Below are 23778 nucleotides of genomic sequence, written 5' to 3' on the forward strand. Positions count from 1 at the left end.
TCCTTTCAACCTTCATTCATTCATATACCAAAAAGGGGATCATTATAGTGAAGTGTTCGTTACATTTACAAGGAAATAATTTCCAAAAGAATAATATATACATTATGATATGTTGATTTACATCTAATGCACAGGAAACTTTGTATCCTGTTCCTAGGATTAAAAAAAAACAAAATAATAAGATTGGTAGGTTATAGTTCCTGTCTTTTGCTTCAGAAAACAACCAGTTTTAGATGGCTACTTATATGCAGCCTCTGTCCCCTTCTTCATTAAGCTGCGCAGAACTCAACAGTGATTGAACTCAGTGCAGTTTCTGGTTTGCCAACTGAACAGCCCGAGCAACCATGGCTAGCCATCATGAGGGTATTATGCACCAGCACAAGCAGGTGTATCATTATCACATTACATATTCAATACATTTGAGTGTGTAGGAAACTGCTTTAGCAGACAAAGTATATGTATGTATGACTATTCAAAAGATTTCAAGAGCAGAGATAAATGCACAACTGACCACCATTTCCGGCTACAGCCACAGCAGATGAGGTTGACTCATCAGTAGTAGCAATATGCAAGACTTCCTTGCCTGAGAACGAAAATGAATAAGTAATTAATATGATAATCCAGGAAAAAAAATGTAAGGTTAACAAAACAGTAACAAAATTCCTTTTAAAACAATGAATTACACGAGAGATTATGTCTATATGTTTAACTTCAACAATCAATTCAACTCTTGTTTACATAGATGCTAAAATCAAGACATAGTAAATCAAAGCAGTGCCGGTATCATGATGACAATCCCAGTGTCAAGCGGCATCTCATAGGTGGCAGATAATTTGTGCTTAATGAACGTTGGAGTGTGAGTTGGCAAACTGGAAAATTTTCACTTCCTTGTTGTGATTCAATAGTTCTTACATAGTTTTTAGATTATACTTGAAATAGTTACGGTGCAGTAAAAGGCCCTTTATACATGGAAGCTTATAAGGCAACAAATGTTTTACTATTCACTCTTCAAGGATTCCAAGGGGCTTCCCTGATCCGCCAATGATGGACAGAATGGAAATGGACTTGGAAAAAAAACAGTGCTAGATGATTCATCAGAGTCAGGACAGGGTAAAATGTCTGACACTGTACGACAGCAACTTGGTTATAAGCTTAAATTTGAACCAAACTAATGCTAAAAACACATCAACATTGCACCACAATTCAGATGTATCAACTATCACTAATGAAAAGATACAACTTTCTTAAAGGAGCATACCTTCAAGATCATGTAAAGCTTCAAGTTTTCTTCCTGTGGCTAACTCCCATGTATACACATGTCCTCCTTGGGTACCAATGATTCCAGTGCCTGATGATGTACCAATTGCAGTAATGCTGGAACACAATAACCAACTTAGTTTTGAAATGGAACTTAGTTGTCGCAGTAAGTGAGATAAAAAGGACTCTTAAGGTTAGAGTTGAGTACAAATGTTTTTTTATTTTCTTTTTACAAGTATTTTTTGCATTACATACATGTAGTTTTGTTTTTACACCACTTAGCAGATTCACAAAACCATAATCAACTTTGAATAAGCAGATAAGGGAATATCTAGCAAGATAATGAAAAGATATATTGGAACTGGAAAGGATAATGCCTCTTGAGTCAGAAACTAATGTAGGAGGACCACTTAAACTAAGTTCTAGCAACATAATTCAGCTTTACTAATTGAGTAACTATAATAAGACAAGGAAAGAAAGGGGAGAGGGGGCAGAAGCATATGGGACCTTACTCCCCTAAGACTGCAAAGAGGCTATTTCATATAGGCCCTTTATCAGATATACATCCGACTTGCCTAGTACTTCATGAAATAATGTGATATTGCCTATGAAATTTTTAATGGTGAATGCAAATGGCTCAAGACTCAGTCTGAGAATAGAAGTTCAGTTGAGATTTGGTAATTGGTAGCATGCAACATTAAGATGAAGCATAATAAAACTACCAAGACTTTTAAATCCAAAAGAGTACCTTGAATTAAGAGCAGCTCCCAAAGTCACCATATTTTTCATCAACAAACCAAGCCTCCAACATCCATCCGAGTTCAAATGGTGATTACTTGAGTTAAAAGAAGTTTGAGCATGAGTGTCTGATGAAGTGCATAAAAGAAGCCAGATAGCAGTATCTTCACCTTCCATTGGGCATGATATATTTGCTACATCATGCCTTGAGAACCACAACATAGTTGCTTCCTTAAGTTTCCTTACACAATCCTCTATGACAACTTTGTCATGAGACAGGCCCTTGCTTGGGTATCTAAACAAACTTACTGGTAGAAAATCGATAACTGAACTTGCTGAAGCAGAAAATTGTGATACAAGAGTGCGCTTGATTATGTCCCTTGCAAAATTCAAAACAAAAACATAATGAGCAATTATTTTTCTGTACTTAATAACGTTTTCAACTTGTGGCTAAAAACGCTCTTGACACATAAAGCTTTAAAATTTCTTGTTCATTAAAATTACTGCGTACCACAGACTAAATTCTCCGTAACCATTATGCCCAACCACCATAGAAGCTGATTTAGGAATTCTCTTCAACTCTACAATGCGAGATGGGAGAAAGTCATAGCTTGGTATAACATATACCTCTGTCTGTTCACTGCAAGTGATTAAAGATGATTGGAATTACTAACAAAAACTAAATTTGTCCAATTACAATAAAAGAGGTTGCGATGATTGAATAAAAATACAATGTGTAGACTCATAAGTCATAACTGTTCAAATTGCAAACATCCTTGGCATAATAACACTGGATGCTAAAATTGAATTAAAAAGCAGTCATACAGCAAATATTTGCATTCCACCAAAAGCTTAAGAAAAATATTTCTGTTCAAAGCCCGTTTCTTGTTTTTAAATTGATCCTGCTGACACCTAAATTGAGACTCCTAGCTGGCTGTTGGTTATTTACTTAATCCGACAAGGTAAATGAGCTTCAGTAGAAATCCTGAGGGGCCGCAACCCTATTCAACCAATGTAACTTCCTCAATGTGGGACAATACATCCCTAACAGAGTAACAGACTATGTGAACCCACCAATTTGACAGCACTAGCATCTCAGCTGCCACCAGCACCTGCTCATGTACTAGGAGACATGGATATTACAGAAGCTGCACGACCTCACCATAAAATCTAATATGGTGGGTAATCTCCTTAACTAGCCGTAGGAGGTAAGGGAGAGGTGAAAGGTTTTGCTTCTCTGGGATACGACATACGAGCTAATTTTTTACTTCTTAAGTTGGTATATACAAGATGAACATGGGGGCATTTTCAGTTGCCTTGGATCAAATATCATCACCAGCCCCTCTTCCTAGGTGTCAGGTTTGATATGAATCTTCTCAACTGGATCGTTGCTCACTATTATATCATTATATCAGAATGATATCAGAAAGAGCAATAAATTTCTCCAACAAAAGTATATTAGATCCAGCTATATCACAGAAATTCTATTTTGACGGACTTAATTCTACCCTATTCCTGTCGCAAATACATTATTCTTTAGAATTTCCTGTTTTTAGCTTGTTATGCAGAGCTGATAACATATTACAGTAGCTCACTGATCAAAAGCCAAAATCCTGTTTCAAGCTTGTTTTTAGGTAACAAGCTTAGCTTAATTTTGCAACTAATTGCAAAATTAAGTTGCATTCATAATCCAGAGTTCAAGCCAAGACGCAATTTGCTGTTTGATAGCAAATGAGACATCTATTTTGGTATGTTCCAAAATGATCATCCTACTACTCTGGAAATGGTTCAAAAATATACCACCTGATGTGGACCCCACTTTTGCTTACAACCTTTTCTCTCTGCATCACATCAACCCTTTGTCTCTCATAAGTCCAACACTTTCTCTTATTAGTTTGCCTCTCTCTATAAGATTAAATTAGACACCTCTAATAAGCAAATCGCCTGCCCCTTTATTCCTCTTAAATCTGTGTCAAAATTGGACAGAGGGAGTAGTAATTTAGGCTAGATCTGAAAGTATTTATTAATCTTGAAAGTATAATTACTATCATTTAAGTACGGAAAAAGAGTTTGATTGCAGATAAACAGATAAATGAGTAATCCAGCTAGGATCAATCTCAAACTAAGATCAGGTTCGAGCCTAACAACAAATGCATATAAATTCCTTCATCTCAGTGAGTTAGACTTGAGTGAAGTAGTTCTTTCTCTAAAAGAATCCGAAAGTATGAATACTAGATTTAATGATATTCAAGCAGGATAAGGGAGATGACAAGAAATCACCTCCAGGTTGAATTCATAATCCATATGTAGATTCTTCCACTCTCATCCACAGCGATCAGACGATCAGGTTCGCAAACTATTAGGCAATGAACAGAGAAAATTGTTTTCAGCTTCACCACAAGGGAGACGTAGCCAAGTTTGATTTGTACAATCTTTACAGCATTCTCCTCGAAGCAGCTAGTTTCACATTGCGGACACAAACAGTGAAGATTTTTCTCCCTGGACAAATGCAATTTGGATTACGTTAGTATTTCATCACAGTTCTTCAGTAAAAAAAAAAAAAAAAAAAAAAAAAAAAAAAAAGCCTTGTATGGGTTAAAACCTGCAGTAAGGCACCCTGATGGAGTCTGCTAAAACTAGGCTACTAGCGTCTGGCGTGAACTGTAACCCAAATTTATCAACTGCAACCTAATAAAGATAATAGAAGAAAACGGCAACTCAGCCTGCTAGCTGATACAAGTAGAAAAATAAAAGGGCTTATGCATGTTTGTTTACTTACTTCTCTACCAAATTCATCTTTTAGGGAAGGTAAGCTCATAGACGTATGACCAACCATACAAGGGCTCCCCGAACTAGGTTCCACAGTAGATAGCTTGTACAGAAACAAGTCCCTTCTCTTTTCTTCCAGAAGACCACATGAAACACAAATGTAGATTTCCTGGGGTGTTCTTGTCAACATTACCGATGAAATACGCATTGGATGAGAATAACAACCAATAAGCTTCGTACTGCCTCCTATCTGATCATTGAACTCCTGTTTGTTCAGACAACTGGGATTGATTTCAGCTTCATCTACCTTGATATGGGATGCACAATTTTGAGAAAAACCTTTTCCTTGGTCTGATAACTGGTATACAGAGTCAGAATGTTGATTTCCAATCTTATCCTTGTCAGTGTATGCCTCAGATTTTCTCACGTGGAAATTGCCCCTGTCAGTTAATTGTACATCATTCTTACTGAAGGTAAAACACAATGCTTGGTCTTGCAAGACACAATCTTGAACCAAAGCATTTTCCATATCACCATTCTGCAAATTACAAATATGTCCTCCAATCCTACTTCTACTGAACAAAGCTTTGCTGTTGTCACTATCACCGAATGCACTATCTTGGCAAGAATTGGTAGATACCAAGTTTCCAGAATTTTGATTTATTTCAGGAATACATTTGTCCCAAATGTCCCTGCAAATTAAGCTCTCTGACAGAGTAGCTCCATATTTATCCATTTTTGGGTGAATATTTTCAGGGGAACATAGTTGCTTTTCAGGTACAGAAATAAACCTAGGCCCTGTAAAATCATGTTTAATGTTATCAATGCTTGAAGCTACTCAATCAGTATAAATTTTTGTATGAAAATTAAAGAATTCAATTTGCAAGAGTGGAGTTTGACTTTGACTTCCTTTATTGCACCAAAAGTAATTAACTAAGCATATCATTTCAGTAGCTGTTTATAAATAAAAATTTTAGCCATAGAGCACTGAATATCTTGGAATTATGAAGAGTATAATGGCTTTCCTTTTCAAAAAGACAGGAAGGAGGTTTGACTTTTCAAAAAGAGAGGAAAGGGTTGGTGGGAAAATTCATTTACCTTTGCAATCAGGCATAATCTCCAGATCTGTGTACTTGGAGCAATTCTCAATGGATTTAGAATTCCTATCTGCATTTTTGCACTGATCGTCTGGTGTGGAACATGTAGCAACACAATCCAGGGGAACAGACAATTGGCAGGGCACAGCAGACTGAAGAGCAAGAGCACAATCATTCTGAGACATCCTGACATTTATTTTCTGCAATTCACCATGAAAGAAAATTTCTTTGAATTTAGAGTTCTCATTTTGACGGGAGGACAACATGTTTGCATCAAGTACAAGAGTTGACCCTCTTTTATCAGGTTCTTGCTTCTCCTTCTGCAAATGGGCAGTAACTACTTCAGCATTATTGGAAGGTTGTAGCTCATTGGCTTCATGGTCTTCATACAGGTCATTTTCTACACTGTCCGGAACAACATATCTGAGGTTTTCTTTGAAATCAGTGATCCCATAATGAAGAGAGGAAAAATTGGCTGCATCAAGTACAGGAGATAACCCTCTTTTATCAGGCTCTTGCTTCTCCTTCTGCAAATGGACAGCTACTGCTTCAGCATTATCGGAAGGCGGTAGCTCCTTGGCTACATGATCTTCATATTGGTCATTTTCTACACTGTCTGGAACAATATTTCTGAGATTTTCTTTGGATCCAGTGATCTCATTTTGATGAGAGGAAAAATCAGTTGCATCAAGCACGGTTGATGACCCTCTTTTATCAGGTTCTTGCTTCTCCTTCTGCAAATGGGCAGCAACTGCTTGAGCATTATCAGAAGGTGGGGCAGCAACACCTTGAGCATTATTGTAAGGTGGTGCAGCAACTGTTTGAGCATTATCAGAAGGTGGTGACTCATTCGCTAAACGATCTTCATACCGATCATCTTCTACACTGTCCGGAACATATCTGAGGTTTTCTTTGATTCCAGTGATCTCTTTTTGATGAGCGGAAAAATCAGGTACATCAAGTAAAGGAGACGACCCTCTTTTATCAGGTTCTTGCTTCTCCTTCTGCAAATGGGCAGTAACTACTTCAGCATTATTGGAAGGTTGTAGCTCATTGGCTTCATGGTCTTCATACAGGTCATTTTCTACACTGTCCGGAACAACATATCTGAGGTTTTCTTTGAAATCAGTGATCCCATAATGAAGAGAGGAAAAATTGGCTGCATCAAGTACAGGAGATAACCCTCTTTTATCAGGCTCTTGCTTCTCCTTCTGCAAATGGACAGCTACTGCTTCAGCATTATCGGAAGGCGGTAGCTCCTTGGCTACATGATCTTCATATTGGTCATTTTCTACACTGTCTGGAACAATATTTCTGAGATTTTCTTTGGATCCAGTGATCTCATTTTGATGAGAGGAAAAATCAGTTGCATCAAGCACGGTTGATGACCCTCTTTTATCAGGTTCTTGCTTCTCCTTCTGCAAATGGGCAGCAACTGCTTGAGCATTATCAGAAGGTGGGGCAGCAACACCTTGAGCATTATTGTAAGGTGGTGCAGCAACTGTTTGAGCATTATCAGAAGGTGGTGACTCATTCGCTAAACGATCTTCATACCGATCATCTTCTACACTGTCCGGAACATATCTGAGGTTTTCTTTGATTCCAGTGATCTCTTTTTGATGAGCGGAAAAATCAGGTACATCAAGTAAAGGAGACGACCCTCTTTTATCAGGTTCTTGCTTCTCCTTCTGCAAATGGGCATCAACTGCTTGAGCATTATCGGCAGTTGGTAGCTCATTGGCTACATGATCTTCATACTGGTCATTTTCTACACTGTCTTGAACATCTTTGAGGTTTTCCATCATTGATAGCCCAGTATCAATTGCACTCGAAAGATGCGCTTTTGTTTGTCCATTTGAACCAGAACAAGCAACTTTTCCACCTGCAAAATCAACCAGGTCATCATCACTTGCCCGAAATTAAAAATAAAAATAAAAAAATACATCAGGTCCAGCCAACCATTCAAATTCATCCAACAGATGTCCAAAATCAGATATAACAACAAGCAATTTACATACTGAATTATACCAGAAGATTTGACATCAGCAGATGGTAAATTTTTATGGCGCTTAGTTTTTCTCCTTTTTCGTGATGAATATGTAAGAAGTGGAACTGCTAGTGGAACTAAAAGTGCCATCATTGACTTAGCTATATCTTCAACAACAGAATCAAAATCACTTTTTTCAGAATTTCCATTCAAGTAGCTTCCTTCCTCTGAATGTGATCCCATTATGGCCTCCTCGGAAAACGCCATCTCACCAACTGGTTCAATTTTTGCTATGGCCTGCTCTCCACTATAACTGCCAGAATTTGGAGCACAGGCAATTTCTGCATAGAAACCAACTGTGTCACCAAGTGAAATATCTAAAATTAAAAATAAATAAATAACAGAGTTTAGATGTTTCAACACTCTTTTTTCCCCCAAGGTCCTTGTACCAACCAATTGGAATAGGGTCTTTGTGATCATAGTCAATACCTAATCTAGAATGTGCAAATCGGTATTCTAACACACATTAACTGTCTCACCCAGGTGGATTAAGCTTGTTTTAAGAGAAATGAGATGTTTATCTAATTCAGTGGACAAGCTTGACAAACTATCAGTACCTTGCTGCATATCCGAGGAGTCAGGTGCAAATAGATCACCAGCATGACTGACCGGGGAATCCCTCAGAAGTGGAGACCTTGGCTTTAACAAGTCAGGTATAACTTGAACCTTCTGACTCCCTTCTTCAGTTGCCACAGGTAAACCAACTGCTTGGATTTCAATACATTGTCTGTCAAGCTGTGAAACATTAAGAATCTTCTCTTGTTAAGTAAGCAATAAGAGCTAGATATATGTCATGAAAGTTTGCTGAAGAATTCCAAGTATATATAGACTCTATTGCTATCATTGTATAAAGTTAGGTTACTTGTATATCCATGGGAAGAGATAACAAAACAAATCATATAAAAGAGATTAATTTATAAAAAAATAATTACAAATTTTCAGTATAGGGGTTAAAAGAGACTACAGTCCGCTTACAGATTTCTCATCTTGTGGCGTGTCTACACCAAGTGACGACGCTGCTACGCATGTTTCCATGATAGGAGGCTCACTCTGCACTTGGATCAAACAAGATTCAGTTTTTGGATCACCAGGAACTTCATGAGAATTTACAGGTAGCCCATGAGCTGACAACAAAATATTATCTCCAAGCTCCATGTTTGATGTTACTTGCAAAGCCCCTTTATCATGGTGATCACTCAGAGCACAGGAAATCAGGGGTTCGTCAATATCCATCTTCCCAGATGCAGAATATAGAGCCTTGGTATCAATTCCTAGATGTGGAGGTTGCCGTCTTTCATGACCACCTTTACATGTTAACTTTGAATCTGTTCCTCTAGAGGTTCTGCTTCTCTTACCAGTTATAGTAGTTTTCTCAAGACATGACCTCAGATCAGGGTATTTCTGTGTCATGAGGCACTCAGCGTCATGAACTTTTGGAGAAGCTTCATTACAGTTGGTAAAAACTGAACTCCGATCAGAGGCATCATTTACAGTGGCTATGAGCTCCCGGAGTAATCTCTGGACCAATGCATTTTTAAATCCAAAAAACTGTATAATGTACATAGACAGTGAAACAAAATTGTCAGAGCATGCAGAAGTGGCATACTAAACAATGCACTAAATCATTGCAAAAGGGAAATATTCACAGGATTTTTCATGATTATAGTTCCTGACATAATATTAGAAGGCTAAAACTTATAAAAAGTAATAAAATTTTAGAATATGAAATAATATATGATTGTTTTCTTAAAAGTGTCTTTCCTTTCTGCTTCTAACGTGTTCATAAAATGTAATTCATGTTTCAAGTTACAAAATTTAAGCTCAATAATGATAATAATGATATTCACTGAACTAGGATATGCATCTTTCCAATTCTGCTTTAATAAGCAAGATGTATAATCACCGAACCTCAGATGGAAAAGTTCGAGATAGTTTTGCAGATGAATCCCTAGGCACCAAGAAAATCTTACCTGTTAAGTTAAAATAAAAAATAAAAAATAAAAAATAAAAAAAAAATAAAAAAATGATTTGGACTTATATGCATTTGCAGAAAAGCTGCTAGAAACGACACGGAAGAATCTCCTAATCACATTCTTTAATATGGCCTGTCTGATTTAGAGTAAATCTTTAGGAATTTTAAAACCCATTCCATCAAGTAAAAAACTAAAGGGAAAATTGCAAAATTCCAAGAAAGTGTCGGCCCATCTTTTAGCAGAAATTCTGATACTTAAGGCAGTATGTTGGAGGCACATATTAATAAACTTAGGAAAAGTAAACTGAGTCCCTTCTCCAAGACTCCTCTCTAAGTTGCTTATTTTCCTCCTTGTATATTATGCATGTCCAAAGAAAATTTTGTAACTGCCCAGCTGAAGCATTCCAAGTTCCCAACCGTTCTCCTTAGCTCTGACAGACATAGATGTGCCAAAAATCAACAAAATCACAACTAAGAGATGTTCTTGATCTCACACTCCTAAGAATAAAACCTAACCCACCTGGTTCTAAAGATAAAATCCAAATGCTCAAGATGACCTTACTCCAATATTCTGCAAATGTTCAACCTCAAATTTTCAAAAGAGAACACTCCAAAGAGCAATTTAGGAGAACTTTTTCCTACTTATCCTATGTCACCTTTACCCATTTCATTTTCATCTATCATATCACACTATCACAGCCCATTCTCTTTTTTGAATCAAATCATCCAAGTTCTACAAATTTTTAGTTACGATATCACCATATTCACAATCCACTCCTTCAAGATGAGATAGGTTAAATGCCCAACTAACTCCTAATGAGGCTAAACCTAATATGGTTTTAACCAAGCCCATTCACCAAGGCAAAAATTCATCTATCTAGGGAATGTCACAGAAAAGGTCCCAAAATTTTACTATCGTGTCTTATCCTAGGCACATTTGCTCTTTCCATCCTTGTAATGAGCCACAAAGTCACGTACAATGCGACCCCAAGGCCCACATAGAGCATAGTGTAGTTCAACCTTAATGCCATTCTAATATTTCACATAATGCCCACAGAAATCCCGAAGAATGTAAGCACACAACATGATACACATAGACTTCGTGATTCAATCTGGTTTCTTGCTTCAAAAAGTGATACCTAAAAATTATGCAAGTGCATCTGAGAAAAAGCTTATCTCACTCCGTATGGGTCACAATATTCCAACTAAGGTACATGAATACCTGCAACCTATGATTTAACTTATAAGATGGACGAATGTCTTAGTTGGCTATTCTTTGCTCCATCAAACATGCAACAAGCAAAGGCAAGTCCCATTGGGATGCGAATGTCTATACAACCTCCATTATTTACAAGAAATAAATGTAGTCTTAGATGTATGATCTATTTTGACTAATCTCGAGCTCAGGACACAATACAGGTTTGAGATACGAATCCTTTTAATATGTGCATAAGCCGCTAGGGACAGAACAATTACTACATTTGACATTTGAAGAGCAAAAAAACAGATTTACCTCCACGCCATCAATTTTGCCAGAAGATCTCTTCCCATGCCAAAGCTTGATACGAGTCAAGCATTTCTTCTGAAAGTTTTCCCATGCTCTGTCCGGTGTTTCTCCAGAACCAAATTGCTTGTCATTGGAGGTAATCTGCCAATGAAAGGAACATAAAAGAGCTCTAATCCTCAATTTCATTATATTGAGGTTTGAATCAGAAAGCGCGGTAACTTACCTGAAATATGGGCCCTTTTGAACCCTCATGAATTTCCATCTTATAAGTGAGCCCATTGTGGGTTCGAAGGGCTTGGTAGCCAATTGGGTAAGGATATCGGTCTTTTCCCTACAAATGGAGAATCTATTTTGTGAATAAGAGCTGACAAAAAGTATGGAATTCATTCACAAATGTAATGTAATTGACCACAAAAATATTATTTAACTACCCGAACACCAATAAAGAGCCATTCTCTAAATGCATTGATCTCTCAACAAACAATGCCAATGGATGAACTTTTAAGGTACATTTATTACATCCTTACAGCCTACTACTTACTAGTATTGACAACCACACAAAAGTACAATCCAGTTTGCCAATACAGAAATTAGAGTTGCACAAGATCATCACCATTCAATTACACCTATCCAGTTCACGAGGCTTCCACCTTTATAGGGTTACAAATTACAAGGTTAGTAAAGTGTAATGACATTCAAATAAGCCCCAAGTCCCTAAAACCTTACTTACAGTCTTACACCATATCTATAAAGTTCAACACTATCCAAAGCACTTAACAAATCCTATGATCAACTAAAAAGGCAGGCCGCGACCAGTGAGGAAACATTCAATGGCCTTTTCGTGGTGCCAATTCAAACGGAGCATAATCTGCTAACTACAGCACCTACTCAAATGCTTCAAATAGAGGTTATCTCATGCTATAATCTAAAACTACTGATCCATCTCACGCTCATTACCAGCGGTACCTTTATAAAATTCGAAATAACAGTTCTATCAATTTCAAGTTTTTTACCAATTAATAATGTACCAAATATGTCAATCACATCCGCTGCTTTTAAGACTTTGCACCTATGTTCAGCAATAACAGACTCGTCGGCAAACTGCCGAAATTGCACAATTAAGCTACCAAATCAGGCTCATTTTCTTCACATGATTCACAATGTGTCAATGTAATCAAAGCATATGGAACAACTCAATCGCAACACCTAATATTTTGCTAGAGACGCAAAAATGATTCAAAAACTCAATCAAACCAAACAAACTAATCAAAATTCCGATTATTTGCTAGCCAATATCCAAATTTGAATAAAATAAGCAGAAATTTTCCAGATTTACTCCGCCAGTAGAAGAATCCAATTTGATAAACTCAAAATTGAAATCAATTGAAGTAAATTATCTGATTTCCATCAAATTTATAAACATCGCTAAATTATTGACGAAGAAGATAGAGAGAAGAACAAACCCTAGAGGAACTCCAATATTTCTTATCCCAAGGTCCGGTGTATAGAGCTCCAATGGAGAGAATTTCGAGGCCATCTGACTTTGAATCGTAGTCGGATTTCACCATTGACGTTGCATTCAGCTATAAACTCAAAAGCTTGAAGAAAAAAGAGGAGAAAGAAAAATGGAGATTTTTTGGGGAAGGGTTGAGTTGAGCAAAGAGATGAGTAACCTTGAAAATTGGGGTTTTTCTGATGGCGGGAAAGTAAAATGTTCTTCCCTCCAAATGTTTATGCGTTGTGTTCTTGTGTTTACTCCCTCCAACCTTCCGTGTTTTCTAAGTGTTTGGATTTAACTTTTGCATTATTCACGTACAAAATTATTTTTACTTGTTGAAACTGTTTTAATGATAGTTTTCGGGTATTAATTTTTTATAAGCCATACTCATAGATTGTTAAATTTTTTTTATACGTTAAATTTCTGTGTTGGTAATTGTGTCGGTTAAATTGAGACATTTTCAAAAACAAAGTGAATATTATTTTACGTTCGTGTTTACTCTAAAATGCCAACAATTTTTAAAGGACAAAGTTGGGGTCTGTTCTGATTTATTGAACTGAACTAAACAAAACTGATTAAAGCTGAACTGAAATGAATTGTTTATGAGAGAAGGAAATTAGGAACCGAACTGAACTAAACTGAAATTAAACGGAAGAGAACAGGCCCTTAGTCTATATCTTCCTCTTCATCGCCTCATGCACCCATCACCACCTAATGTCGGCTTCAACCACAACTCCATTGGCAACCACCACCACTAACCACTGGCAATTACCCACGACCACCTACCAACCATCATCATCATTACATAGTTGGTTGTTTCCCGCCAAATATGAATGATTAAAATAACCCTCCAAAGACAACATCATCCTTAGTGCAAGGTGCAAGCCCACGATACTTTTTTTTTTTTTTTGAAATTCAAATTGTTAAATGACACTCACTTTTATTTGGCCCATGCACTATACAATTGGTTGTACTTTGTTAAGATACAACCGGCTATAAAATTTGCTCAATTGATTTTGATCAAAACTTGTAACTTTGTTAAAGTTAGTAAAAGAGGCATATAACTTTGTTCATTTTTGTTTAAATGAGTAAAAAACTACAATAAATGTTTGTTTTGAAATTAAAAAACTTTATCTTGATTGAATTTTTGAAATTATTACTTTGTATTATTGTTATTGAGATGATATAGAAACGTACTTTTTATCTATGCATGATCCGTAGTTGGAATAAAGTATCAACATAAACAAGAATTCGGATATTCGCTCATTTTCTGCAAACGAGCAAAAAAAATTGTGCTCAATCTCAACAAATTGGCAAAAAAATACTTGTATAGGATCATTTTACAAATCAAGCATAATAATCAATGAATAAGAGGAATCAAAAAATAGGAATTTGCACCTCAAGTTGCTCATGTAAGTATTGAATCTCACAATAAAAATAAATCAAAATTGATGCATAAATTTGAAAGTGAAAAGAGAAAGATATTATTTAAGGGAGAATATAAACTATACTACGTTCGTTCTTTATTAGTTGACACGTTTTGACTTTAGCACTATTCACACATCTCCCTTTAATCATGTTTTGTGATTTATATGTGAAGAAAAATATAGTCGAGGTGAAATCTTGTTAGATTCGTCACAATGTATATTTTCAAAAGGAAAAATTGACGGGAATAATCTCACCTTTGCCGTCCGCGAAAAATAATTTCACTTTTGCGATATTTTAAAATAATTCCACCTTTATGCCCAATTTGCTCCTAATGGTCCCAAGTGACCTGGAATCGGTTGAGTAAGTAATTTTTTTAATTATGTCTAATTTACACATGTCACCACGTGATTAGTCAAAGATAAGTTTTAATTTTAATTAATTATTATTTATTTTAATTAATTATGTTAAAACAACCACCACCATCCCCACCGCCACCATCAGCCCAACCGAGACACGTCGCCGAGCCCAGCCCACCAGCCATTCGTCGCTACTCCTCCTACCCAGTCCAGACGACGACGCATTCTCCAATCTGGTTGCTGCAATTTGGCAATCTATCGTGGGTGGCTAGGGCTGCATCCATCAGATCGAGGAAAGGGGAGGGAGGTCGCAACACGGGGAGGGAGGCCGCAACACAGACAGCAACCATCATATCAGGAAGGGGGAGAAGGGGAATCGGGACGGGGGAAGGGGAAAGTTGTCGGAATCGGAAGGGGGAACAGGACGGAGAAAGGGTTTTTGAGGGTTGCGGGGTGGTTGGTTTTCGAGGGTTTTTGTGACGGTGGAAAGCATGTTGGTGGTTCGAAGGAGGGGGAGGGGGCGTCGGCACTTGGGGAGGCGGTCGGCGTTGTGGGGCAGAAAGTCCGGCAACAAGGTTGGCTGGAACAGGCAGCGGAGAGGGTGGTTTGGGGCTGGTGGGTGACTTTTTTTTTATTAATGAATTAATTTTTTTTTATTTTTTCTAAAAAAAGTTAAAACTTTTAATTTTTTTTGACTAATCACTAGCCGACATGTGTCTAGTAACTTGTTATAACAAGTTACATGACCGGTTGGGAGTTGGGACCATTAGGAGCGGATTGGGTATAAAGGTGGGATTATTTAAAAATATCCCAAAGGTGGGATTATTTTTCACGGACTCCCCAAAGGTGGGATTATTCCTAGCGATTTTTCCTTTTCAAAATATCAACTTTTTATAATTTTTGTTTATCGGTAACTAAATACATTAAGAATTGAATTTGTACATTGACAAACGTGACTAAAGAAACATGTCAACTAATAAGAAACGGAGGAAATTTGAATTTAGAGATTGCCAACAAAAAAAAAAGAGGGGATGGGTGTTTAGAGTGGTAGAGGATTTTTTTTTTTTTTTAAAAAAAAAAAACTCCCTTTGTTCTTAAATACTTGCTCAATTTCTCTATGCACGGAGTTTTAGGAGAAATTGGAAAAAATAATAAAATATAGAGGTAGTGGGGTAAGGGGAAGAACAAAAAATTATAAAAAGCAAAATTAGTTGAGAGAACTGGAGAAAGAACTAGGTGAGATAAATTAATTAAATATTGTAAAAAATTTCCAAATGAGAAAATGGAATAAGTATTTAAAAATGGAGGGAGTACACTTAATGAACACAAGACACGTGACACTATTAACCAGTCAAAGAGGTTGAAAATATGTTAGAGACCGTTTTGAGAAGGGCCCCTAAAATTTGGACTATCTTGAGTTAATCAATAGCTGGAGCTTTTTAAAGAAAACCAACCATAATTGGGACCGTTTGCGTCAATGATTCTTTTTGTTTTTTTTTTTTTTTTTAAATTTAGTTTAAACAACTTGGTTAAAACTTTGCACTTACCTCAATGCATGGGTCATTTATTTTGAAACTGAAGTAGTAATAACTTTACAATTGTAACTACTTTTAACAAGCTAAGTAAATCCATACTATAGACTTGTTTTTTGGTATATGGAGCGATTAATCAAAGACAATATGTATTATTAGACGAAACTCAACATCAAATATTGAGTTACATCTTTTAAATATTTAAGATAGCTAGCATCTACATATGTTCACTTTAAAGATAACTTAAAAGAGAATTAAACTTGCATCAAGATTGGAATTCAACAGCATCAAGATTGGAATATAAAAGTTGAATTGGTCATGTTCACTGCTACTGTACTCTATCCTCAATGTGCTGCTACTATTTTATGTGCTATATTTGCTTTTACTGAGATAAAGATGAAGAAAGTGAGATAGATCAAGAAAGGTCTTATCAATATAATTCAGAAGTTTCTTAAAATAGAATGAAAATGTGCAAAGTCAAGTTTAATAGTAGATCTAATCATTAGTACCAATTTCGTTAATATCGTACCTCGTCTATAAAGCAACTGCATAAAAGTGTTCATATCATCTGTTGCAAAGATGCTGTTTCCTCTAGGGGAAAAATAGATTACATTAAGAACTTGTTATAACAAGCTAGCATATCTATTTCAATTCATCTAATTGATCCGAGTTAGCTATCCAGTTCCATGTTACGGTCTTACAAATGATTTTTTAGTGAATTTTTTTTAAAAAATATAATCATGAAAATTTAGTGGTTGATAATAATGATCTGTACCTATTATTTTTGATTTTATAAATAATATCAAATTTGACTACAAAATTTAGAGATGATTTTCTAACATGTTATAACTTCTATGCATTTAATGCATGGTACAAAGTAAAAAATTTTAATCTTGAGAATGATATTCTAAACTAAATTGAAATATTATTGGATTATTTTATTCATCATCAAGTCATTGTTATCCAAGTAAATTACTATACAATAATTCAATTTGATTTGTTTTGTTGGATCAAATAATTAATGATGAAATCGATATTCTAATTAAAAAAAAAAAAACATTATAAACCATCACATTGTACAATGTTCAAATATGGACATATTGTGCTTTTGAAAATCAAATATATATGAATAATAATTAATATATTAATTTTTTAAAAAATTGCATTGTTGTGACCAACTAAAAAGTATATCGGAGATTTAAAATGAGAGAAAATACAATTTCATCTTCATGATAAACAAAAAATGTTTATCTAATGACATTTTTGTAAATAAATCAAAAACTTTTGTTTATATAACATTTCTTCAAAAAGTTAATTACACAATTATAACTTTAAATTCTAAAAATTAATAATTATAAGCATTTGCAATTGACAATAGTTGGCCGGTAGCTCTTTTTTTTTTTTTTTTTCTTGAATGAACACACATATATATAATCACTTATCAACTTATCACTAATTTTGCTAAACATGCACGCCAAGTATTTATTTATTTTTCCTTATCTACTCCAATATAGTTCCAATGTGTTATCTCTCAAGTCTCAACTACATACAAGTAGAATTACCTAACAAACCTCTCATATTAATGGTAAGTTTTTATACAAACAAGGAAAGTTTGGGAAATCAAAGTGCAAAAGTAGGCTAAATCTCCAATTTGGTAATCTAGGAGTTGAATCGTCTCATTTCACACAGCTCTCCCCAAATTCATTAGTGATGGTGACTAGTGATTTCAGCACTTGTCCAAATCAATGCTTTTGTTTTTTCTTAACATGGTACTACTCAGTACTCACTAACAACATCAATTAGATTTTCTGTCTTTTCCTCCCCCTCTTTCTTACTTTGCCCTATTCTAATTAAACACTAAAAAGTGAAGTGAATTTCTAATCTAAGAAATTCAAATTTTATAGATACATAATTTAGGAAATGGATCACACTTTTGTTGCAAATTAAAGTTGCAAAGGAGTTGCTCTTAGTTTGGACTAGTCTTTTGATGCCACCTTCACGGCTTCACGTGTGAATTGATATTACTACTTTGTAACTTCCTCAATATATATACACATCCCCGTGTCTTAGTCAATTTAATTTTGACAATGATTTTGAAGTGGCAAAGAATTTTATTTAAGCTAGTGGGTAATATAATGACAATCTTATCACACAAATTAATTAAGTTTGGTTAAAGTCTTAGACGTGTTATCCAAAACTTGTCTACATCACTGTCATTAGTAACTCTCTCCACACAGGGAAAAAAAAACCCAATAAATTCATTATGTAAAAATCATAGTATCATTATTTATTGTGCCTACTATGATGATTTAGGTAGAGTAGTTTTATAATGTAATTCTTTCAATTCATTGCCTTAATTAATAGAACATTTCTTTAAGCTACAACTACAAAAAAATTGTATGTAAGGCCCCGTTCACTTCACCTTATTTTTACTGAAGTGAAATTATTTATTTTGAACTGAAATTATTTTTGCTGAACTTAAATTATTTTTACTGAACTTAAATTAATTTTATTGAACTGAAATTATTTTTGTTGAACTGAAATTATTTTTTACTGATTTTCTATTATATTTATTTTTTGAGTTTACTGATTTTTACTGAACTGAGATTATTTTTACTGAACTGAAATTATTTTTGCTAAACCGAACTTATTTTTACTAAACTGAAATTAATTTTACTGAACTACTGAAATTATTTTTACTGAAAATTATTTTTTTAAGGTGAAGTGAACAGGGCCTAACTGTTTATGAGAATTATGATTACTTTGTAAACCCTTGGGCAAGTATTTTAAATAGCATAAGGTGAACATGTTTAATTACCCTACTCAAGTCAAATATATGAGGGCATTATTCCTAAATTCTAACTCATACAAACCCTAGAGGATCATTAATATTAGATTTTATGTATTGGAACGGAGAAAGTATATAGTAACCTTCTTTATTTATTTTTGACATGCATATGAATTTTACTTATCATCAACCATACTCAAATGGGAGTCCTTTGTATATGAAAATTTTGAGAAGTTTATCACTTTCTTGGTACAAACAATGATGTTGAACCACCCTACTCCAAGTAAAAGTATGTACGTTCAAATCATAACTAACCTTTGATATATAATTACTAATGACAGTGTGCATATAATTACTAATGACAGTGTGCCCTCCTTAAAACCAACATTAGGTCATGACCTTCTTTCGTCGTACCATGTATTACAACATGCATATACTATATAGAAAAATAGGTGATTGTGATCTAATTAACGAATTTGGTCACTTAGTCGATGATAGTGTGTCGCATGTCATATAATCGGTTGCACCCTGCACAAGGCACACCATTACTCATTTTTTTGCTCATGTGGTCATGTGGAGCTCTTCCAAATAAGAAAGATATAGGCATGGATGGTTATAAAACTTGCATGATACAATTGATTTTATAAATGTCTAGTATAACTCGTGTCATATGTGGTTCAAATTTCAATTCATGCTATCTTTTAAGTTGGTTTGTATTCTAATTTATGAACACTTCATACATATATGTTCTTATGCATAGACAACTTGTATCATTTAAACACACATGCCAATACATATCTTTAATCATTTATCACTAATTTTGCATTCGTATGTAAGAAATATATAATTATATATTAATAAAGTACACATTAAGACAAATTTAACAAGATCTAAAATGACAATATTTTACCTTAATTACATAAAATTACAAAAACTATTAGAATAATTTATGTGATAAATTGTGTAAAAAGTCAAACGAATCATCTATTAAATGATCGACTAGCTTATCATAATACAAAGCCTTGCATAAGTTGCATAGTTGTACGTTAAAAAACTCACAATTCGCAAAAATGAGCACAAAAAGAACAACAAAATTAGAAACCCTAAAAATCACTTTTTACGATATCCAACACCATAAACATTTAGGCAACTATATATAGCTTTTCCCCTCTACTATATGTATACCTTAAAACCTAAACACATTTCCTTTTATCTCTACCCTATCATCTTTTTAACTATTTCTTCCCTTTCATTCTCAATCACCAACATAATCTTTCTCTTATCCTCTCTTGTTTAATTAGCTTCGATCATTCTTCTTCTACAATACGATGAACACCAACATGATGGAAGACAAAGTGGGCTCGGAGTTGGCTCCACCACCTCCGGAACATCTTTGCTATGTTCGGTGCAACTTTTGCAACATTGTCCTCGCGGTACATATATATATATGACTAACCCTCACCATTCATATTTTCTACGTCGTTTCATTTAGCTTAGTATTTAATTAACTACCTAGCTACCTATGGATTATTATCAATATGAAAAGAATATGTATGTTTTAAACGAGTCAAAGACTTTCTCATGTTATAAGCTAGACAATAGTACCATATATAATTGATGCTTACTTTGTCGGACATGAATTTTATCACATTGACTGTATTAGTAACGTGTCAATTATAGTTGGACGGAGGAAGCTTCGTTACATATACATTTAACTAAAGTGTTATTATAATTTTCGAGTGTAGGTTGTGATTCCGTGCAAGAGGTTGTTGGACACGATAACAGTAAAATGCGGGCATTGTAGTAATGTATCTTTTCTGAGCACCAGGCCTCCTCTCCAAGGGCAATGTCTTGACCACCAAATTACCCTTCAGGTAAGGATTTTTTTCTTTTCCACCCTTAATGATTATCGATCTATCTAGATATGTACTTTATATTTTCGTTATAATTTATATTATCTTTGTTCATGATTTATGAAAACTGACATACAAACTTTGATTTGTAAAATAATACTAACTACAAGTTGAAATTAATTGCACAATTAGCCTAAGATGCATGCATCATGCATGTATGAATATTGTTATATTGATGGAAATAAATTATTGTACGTGTTGTTCGTTGTTTGTGCTAGGGGTTCAATTTCTTGGAGAAACTAGGGGGTTTTTGCAGCACCATTGACCATCACAGCAACAAGAAAAGCGAACCATCTCCTTTGGCTTCATCCACCTTAACCGAGCCTGTTTCTCCAAGGCCATTTGTTTGTAAACGTATGCTTTTTTTTTTTTTTTTTTTTTTTTTTTTCCCCAATCTATTTACATTTATTGATTCAACTTTTTATACGGCCTAATTGTGTGTTTTATGTAGCCTATTTGTCGGTTAGGGGTTACTTGGTGTGTGTTAGCTTGGCCACACGGTGTGACCAGTCGCACACAAAAGTTACTGCTTCTTTTAGTTTTTACTAGAATGAAAATTATCTTTAAGATTTTATAAGCTCTTTTGATCATTAGCCAGAAGAGTTTGTTTAGATTAACGTCTTTTACACTAATTCAAATTTTTACTCGTACTTTTGTCAATAAATGAGTTTTATTATCTAAGTTATTGCAGCGTGATAATTGATATATGGAACTAAATTTTTATTTATTGCAGCTCCTGAGAAGAAGCATAGGCTTCCATCCGCTTATAATAGATTCATGAAGTAAGCATCAAAATTGTATACTAAAACTTAATTATATCTAATAATTCATAATTCGTTCATGCCTGATGCATGTAGTCCTCCATCCGGAATTAAATGTCATATTGAGGTCGAGATTTGATCTAGTAATGTGACAAATAAACTGCGTACTTCTTCTGATTTGTTAGGGAGGAGATTCAGCGCATCAAAGCAGCAAATCCTGAGATACCTCATAGAGAGGCTTTTAGCACAGCCGCAAAGAACGTAAGTTAACTACTTTTCCATCTCTTTTAACATTTTTTAGGATGTTTTTGAATAATCTCATCAAATCCTTGAATCCAACTAAACATTTTTAAGATGTTAAAAAAAAAAAAAAAAAAAAAAAAGGTGTGTAAATAATTTATTATAAATTTATAATCATTTTACTAAATTACATAAGTCCGACCCATTTTTTTTTTTTTGGCAATAAAAGTGGCTTATTGGCACACAGATGTGTATTTATGCTAATGCATGGGACATTAAGAATGTAGAGGAAAAAAAAAACTAACTTATATATGGGACTATCTATCTAAGGGATTAAATACGACTTTTAACTACTGATTTTCTCCATTTCTTTGCTAAAATTAGATGATTATGAATTTCTTTAAGAAGTTCTTGTACGATATTAGATAAGAATTTCTATTTGCATGCTATAGCCTATAGCATATAAATTAGCATTATTGTTATTATCATACAAAGTATATTTTAAAACTACCTAGCAAGTAGCAAAGATTGTTATTCTGTACTTTTAATGCTCCTAAATATATCAAAATTATTATTTTTGACAAGTTATCCACTCTTTTTATATACTCTGTACTAAGTACTAATTCAAAGTGTGAAGATTACTACGGAATGGATAGGTTTATAAGTTTATAGATTTTATTTACTAAGTCGGTGAAATTATTATGGAAGAAACGTTTATTTTGTTGTTTCTTGAACAATAACATGATAAATAAAATACTACCTCCGTTACATATTACGTGCAACTTTGAAATATTTTATATCTCAAAAATAATACCCAAAAGTTGCACATAATATATAACAGAGGTAGTATCGTGATAGTACAATAATTATTACTCCGTAATTGTTTGTATGTGATAATGTTCAGTGGGCAAGGTTTCTTCCGCACACCCCAGCTGGGTCACTTGCGGAGAGCAGCAACACCAATTAAACAGTATACTTCGTACGTAAGCACAACAATTCCTATTTCTTTTAAACGCATTTTATAGATCATATCGATCTTCCAAGTTAATTTGGATTGCCTTAATTGTTACAATAGTTTTTGCATTACTATTATATATAAACTACATCAACGTGACAAGTAATTCTAGGTCGAGCATTTTTTACTAACTTTGTGTTTTTTGTTTTCTGGTGCATGATATGCAGGGAAGAAGATGCCTTCTCTTTCGAATCAGACGGCTATAATATATATGGTTGTAGTAGGGCAAGAAAGAAGTAGGGGATTAGTTAGTACACCTTTGTATTCAGATCATCCTCTTGTTTTATGTTAACCAATATGAAGTTTGTCATTCTGATTATGTTTCAGTTTCACTACCTGTAACTGCATGATGAGATCGCTAATGCAGTCGTTTGTTGTAACTAATTAAGGTTTAAGCTAAACTAGCTAAGTACTTTAAATGCATAAGTTTATTATTATGTAGTTATGTTATTTGAGCTGTCTTTTCCATAAATTCATTGCATAACACTTCAATATACTACTTATCTAATAATAGGTTACTTTTCACATGGGAAGCATAAATAGCATTGTATTGTTGAACCAAAAATGAGATTTTTATTTATTTTTTTTTTTTAAAGTCATATCGGTACAAAAGGTAGACTAATAAAACTTTTGACCCCACAATCTAATGGTTAGAATAATGGTGAACTATTAATAAACCGGTTAAAACTGCTCATTTAAGTGGCTAATATTCATTGAATGCTTTTTTTTTTTTTTTTTTGAAAGAATTCATTGGATGCTTTATTTTATGGGATTAATAATGTGTTTGAATAGAAGGAAGTAGAGGGAAAGGAAGAGAAAGAAAATAGGGAGATGGGGTATCTTTCATTTGGATAATAAAT

The 23778-nt window shown here is 34.5% G+C and overlaps 2 protein-coding genes across 2 annotated transcripts; one reads left to right on the forward strand and one right to left on the reverse strand.

Moving 5' to 3' along the window:
• Positions 1-21: 21 nt before the first annotated feature.
• On the reverse strand, positions 22-13086 carry LOC145564807 (uncharacterized). The gene is made up of 17 exons (XM_081625002.1): positions 12851-13086; positions 11611-11718; positions 11394-11528; positions 10816-10912; positions 10632-10708; positions 8884-9456; positions 8466-8643; positions 7890-8189; positions 5863-7743; positions 4775-5562; positions 4598-4683; positions 4276-4494; positions 2507-2635; positions 2006-2374; positions 1259-1374; positions 512-583; positions 22-348 (listed from the first exon to the last, which is right to left on the reverse strand). The coding sequence occupies exons 1-17, from the start codon at positions 12953-12955 to the stop codon at positions 302-304; spliced, it is 5280 nt and encodes a 1759-aa protein (XP_081481128.1). The 5' UTR covers positions 12956-13086; the 3' UTR covers positions 22-301.
• A 7231-nt stretch (positions 13087-20317) lies between these two features.
• LOC145563557 (protein CRABS CLAW-like) lies at positions 20318-22870 on the forward strand. Its single transcript, XM_081624003.1, has 6 exons — positions 20318-20422; positions 20735-20863; positions 21121-21256; positions 21636-21684; positions 21849-21924; positions 22808-22870. Exons 1-6 carry the CDS (start codon positions 20318-20320, stop codon positions 22868-22870), a joined length of 558 nt encoding a protein of 185 aa, XP_081480129.1.
• Positions 22871-23778: the final 908 nt, after the last annotated feature.

This window comes from Chenopodium album, chromosome 10 (genome assembly GCF_948465745.1).
Source record: "Chenopodium album chromosome 10, dcCheAlbu1.1, whole genome shotgun sequence".
In the NCBI taxonomy this organism is placed as follows: domain Eukaryota; kingdom Viridiplantae; phylum Streptophyta; class Magnoliopsida; order Caryophyllales; family Amaranthaceae; genus Chenopodium; species Chenopodium album.

Coding starts and splice junctions, on each gene's coding strand:
- LOC145564807 (XM_081625002.1), bottom strand. CDS start 12,955: ATGGTGAAATCCGACTACGATTCAAAGTCAGATGGCCTCGAAATTCTC. Junction 11,719..12,850: donor AATATTGGAGTTCCTCTAGG/GTTTGTTCTTCT, acceptor CTCCATTTGTAG/GGAAAAGACCGATATCCTTA. Junction 8,190..8,465: donor CTCCTCGGATATGCAGCAAG/GTACTGATAGTT, acceptor GTTTCTATGCAG/AAATTGCCTGTGCTCCAAAT.
- LOC145563557 (XM_081624003.1), top strand. CDS start 20,318: ATGAACACCAACATGATGGAAGACAAAGTGGGCTCGGAGTTGGCTCCA. Junction 20,423..20,734: donor TTTGCAACATTGTCCTCGCG/GTACATATATAT, acceptor TTTCGAGTGTAG/GTTGTGATTCCGTGCAAGAG. Junction 21,257..21,635: donor AAGGCCATTTGTTTGTAAAC/GTATGCTTTTTT, acceptor TATTTATTGCAG/CTCCTGAGAAGAAGCATAGG.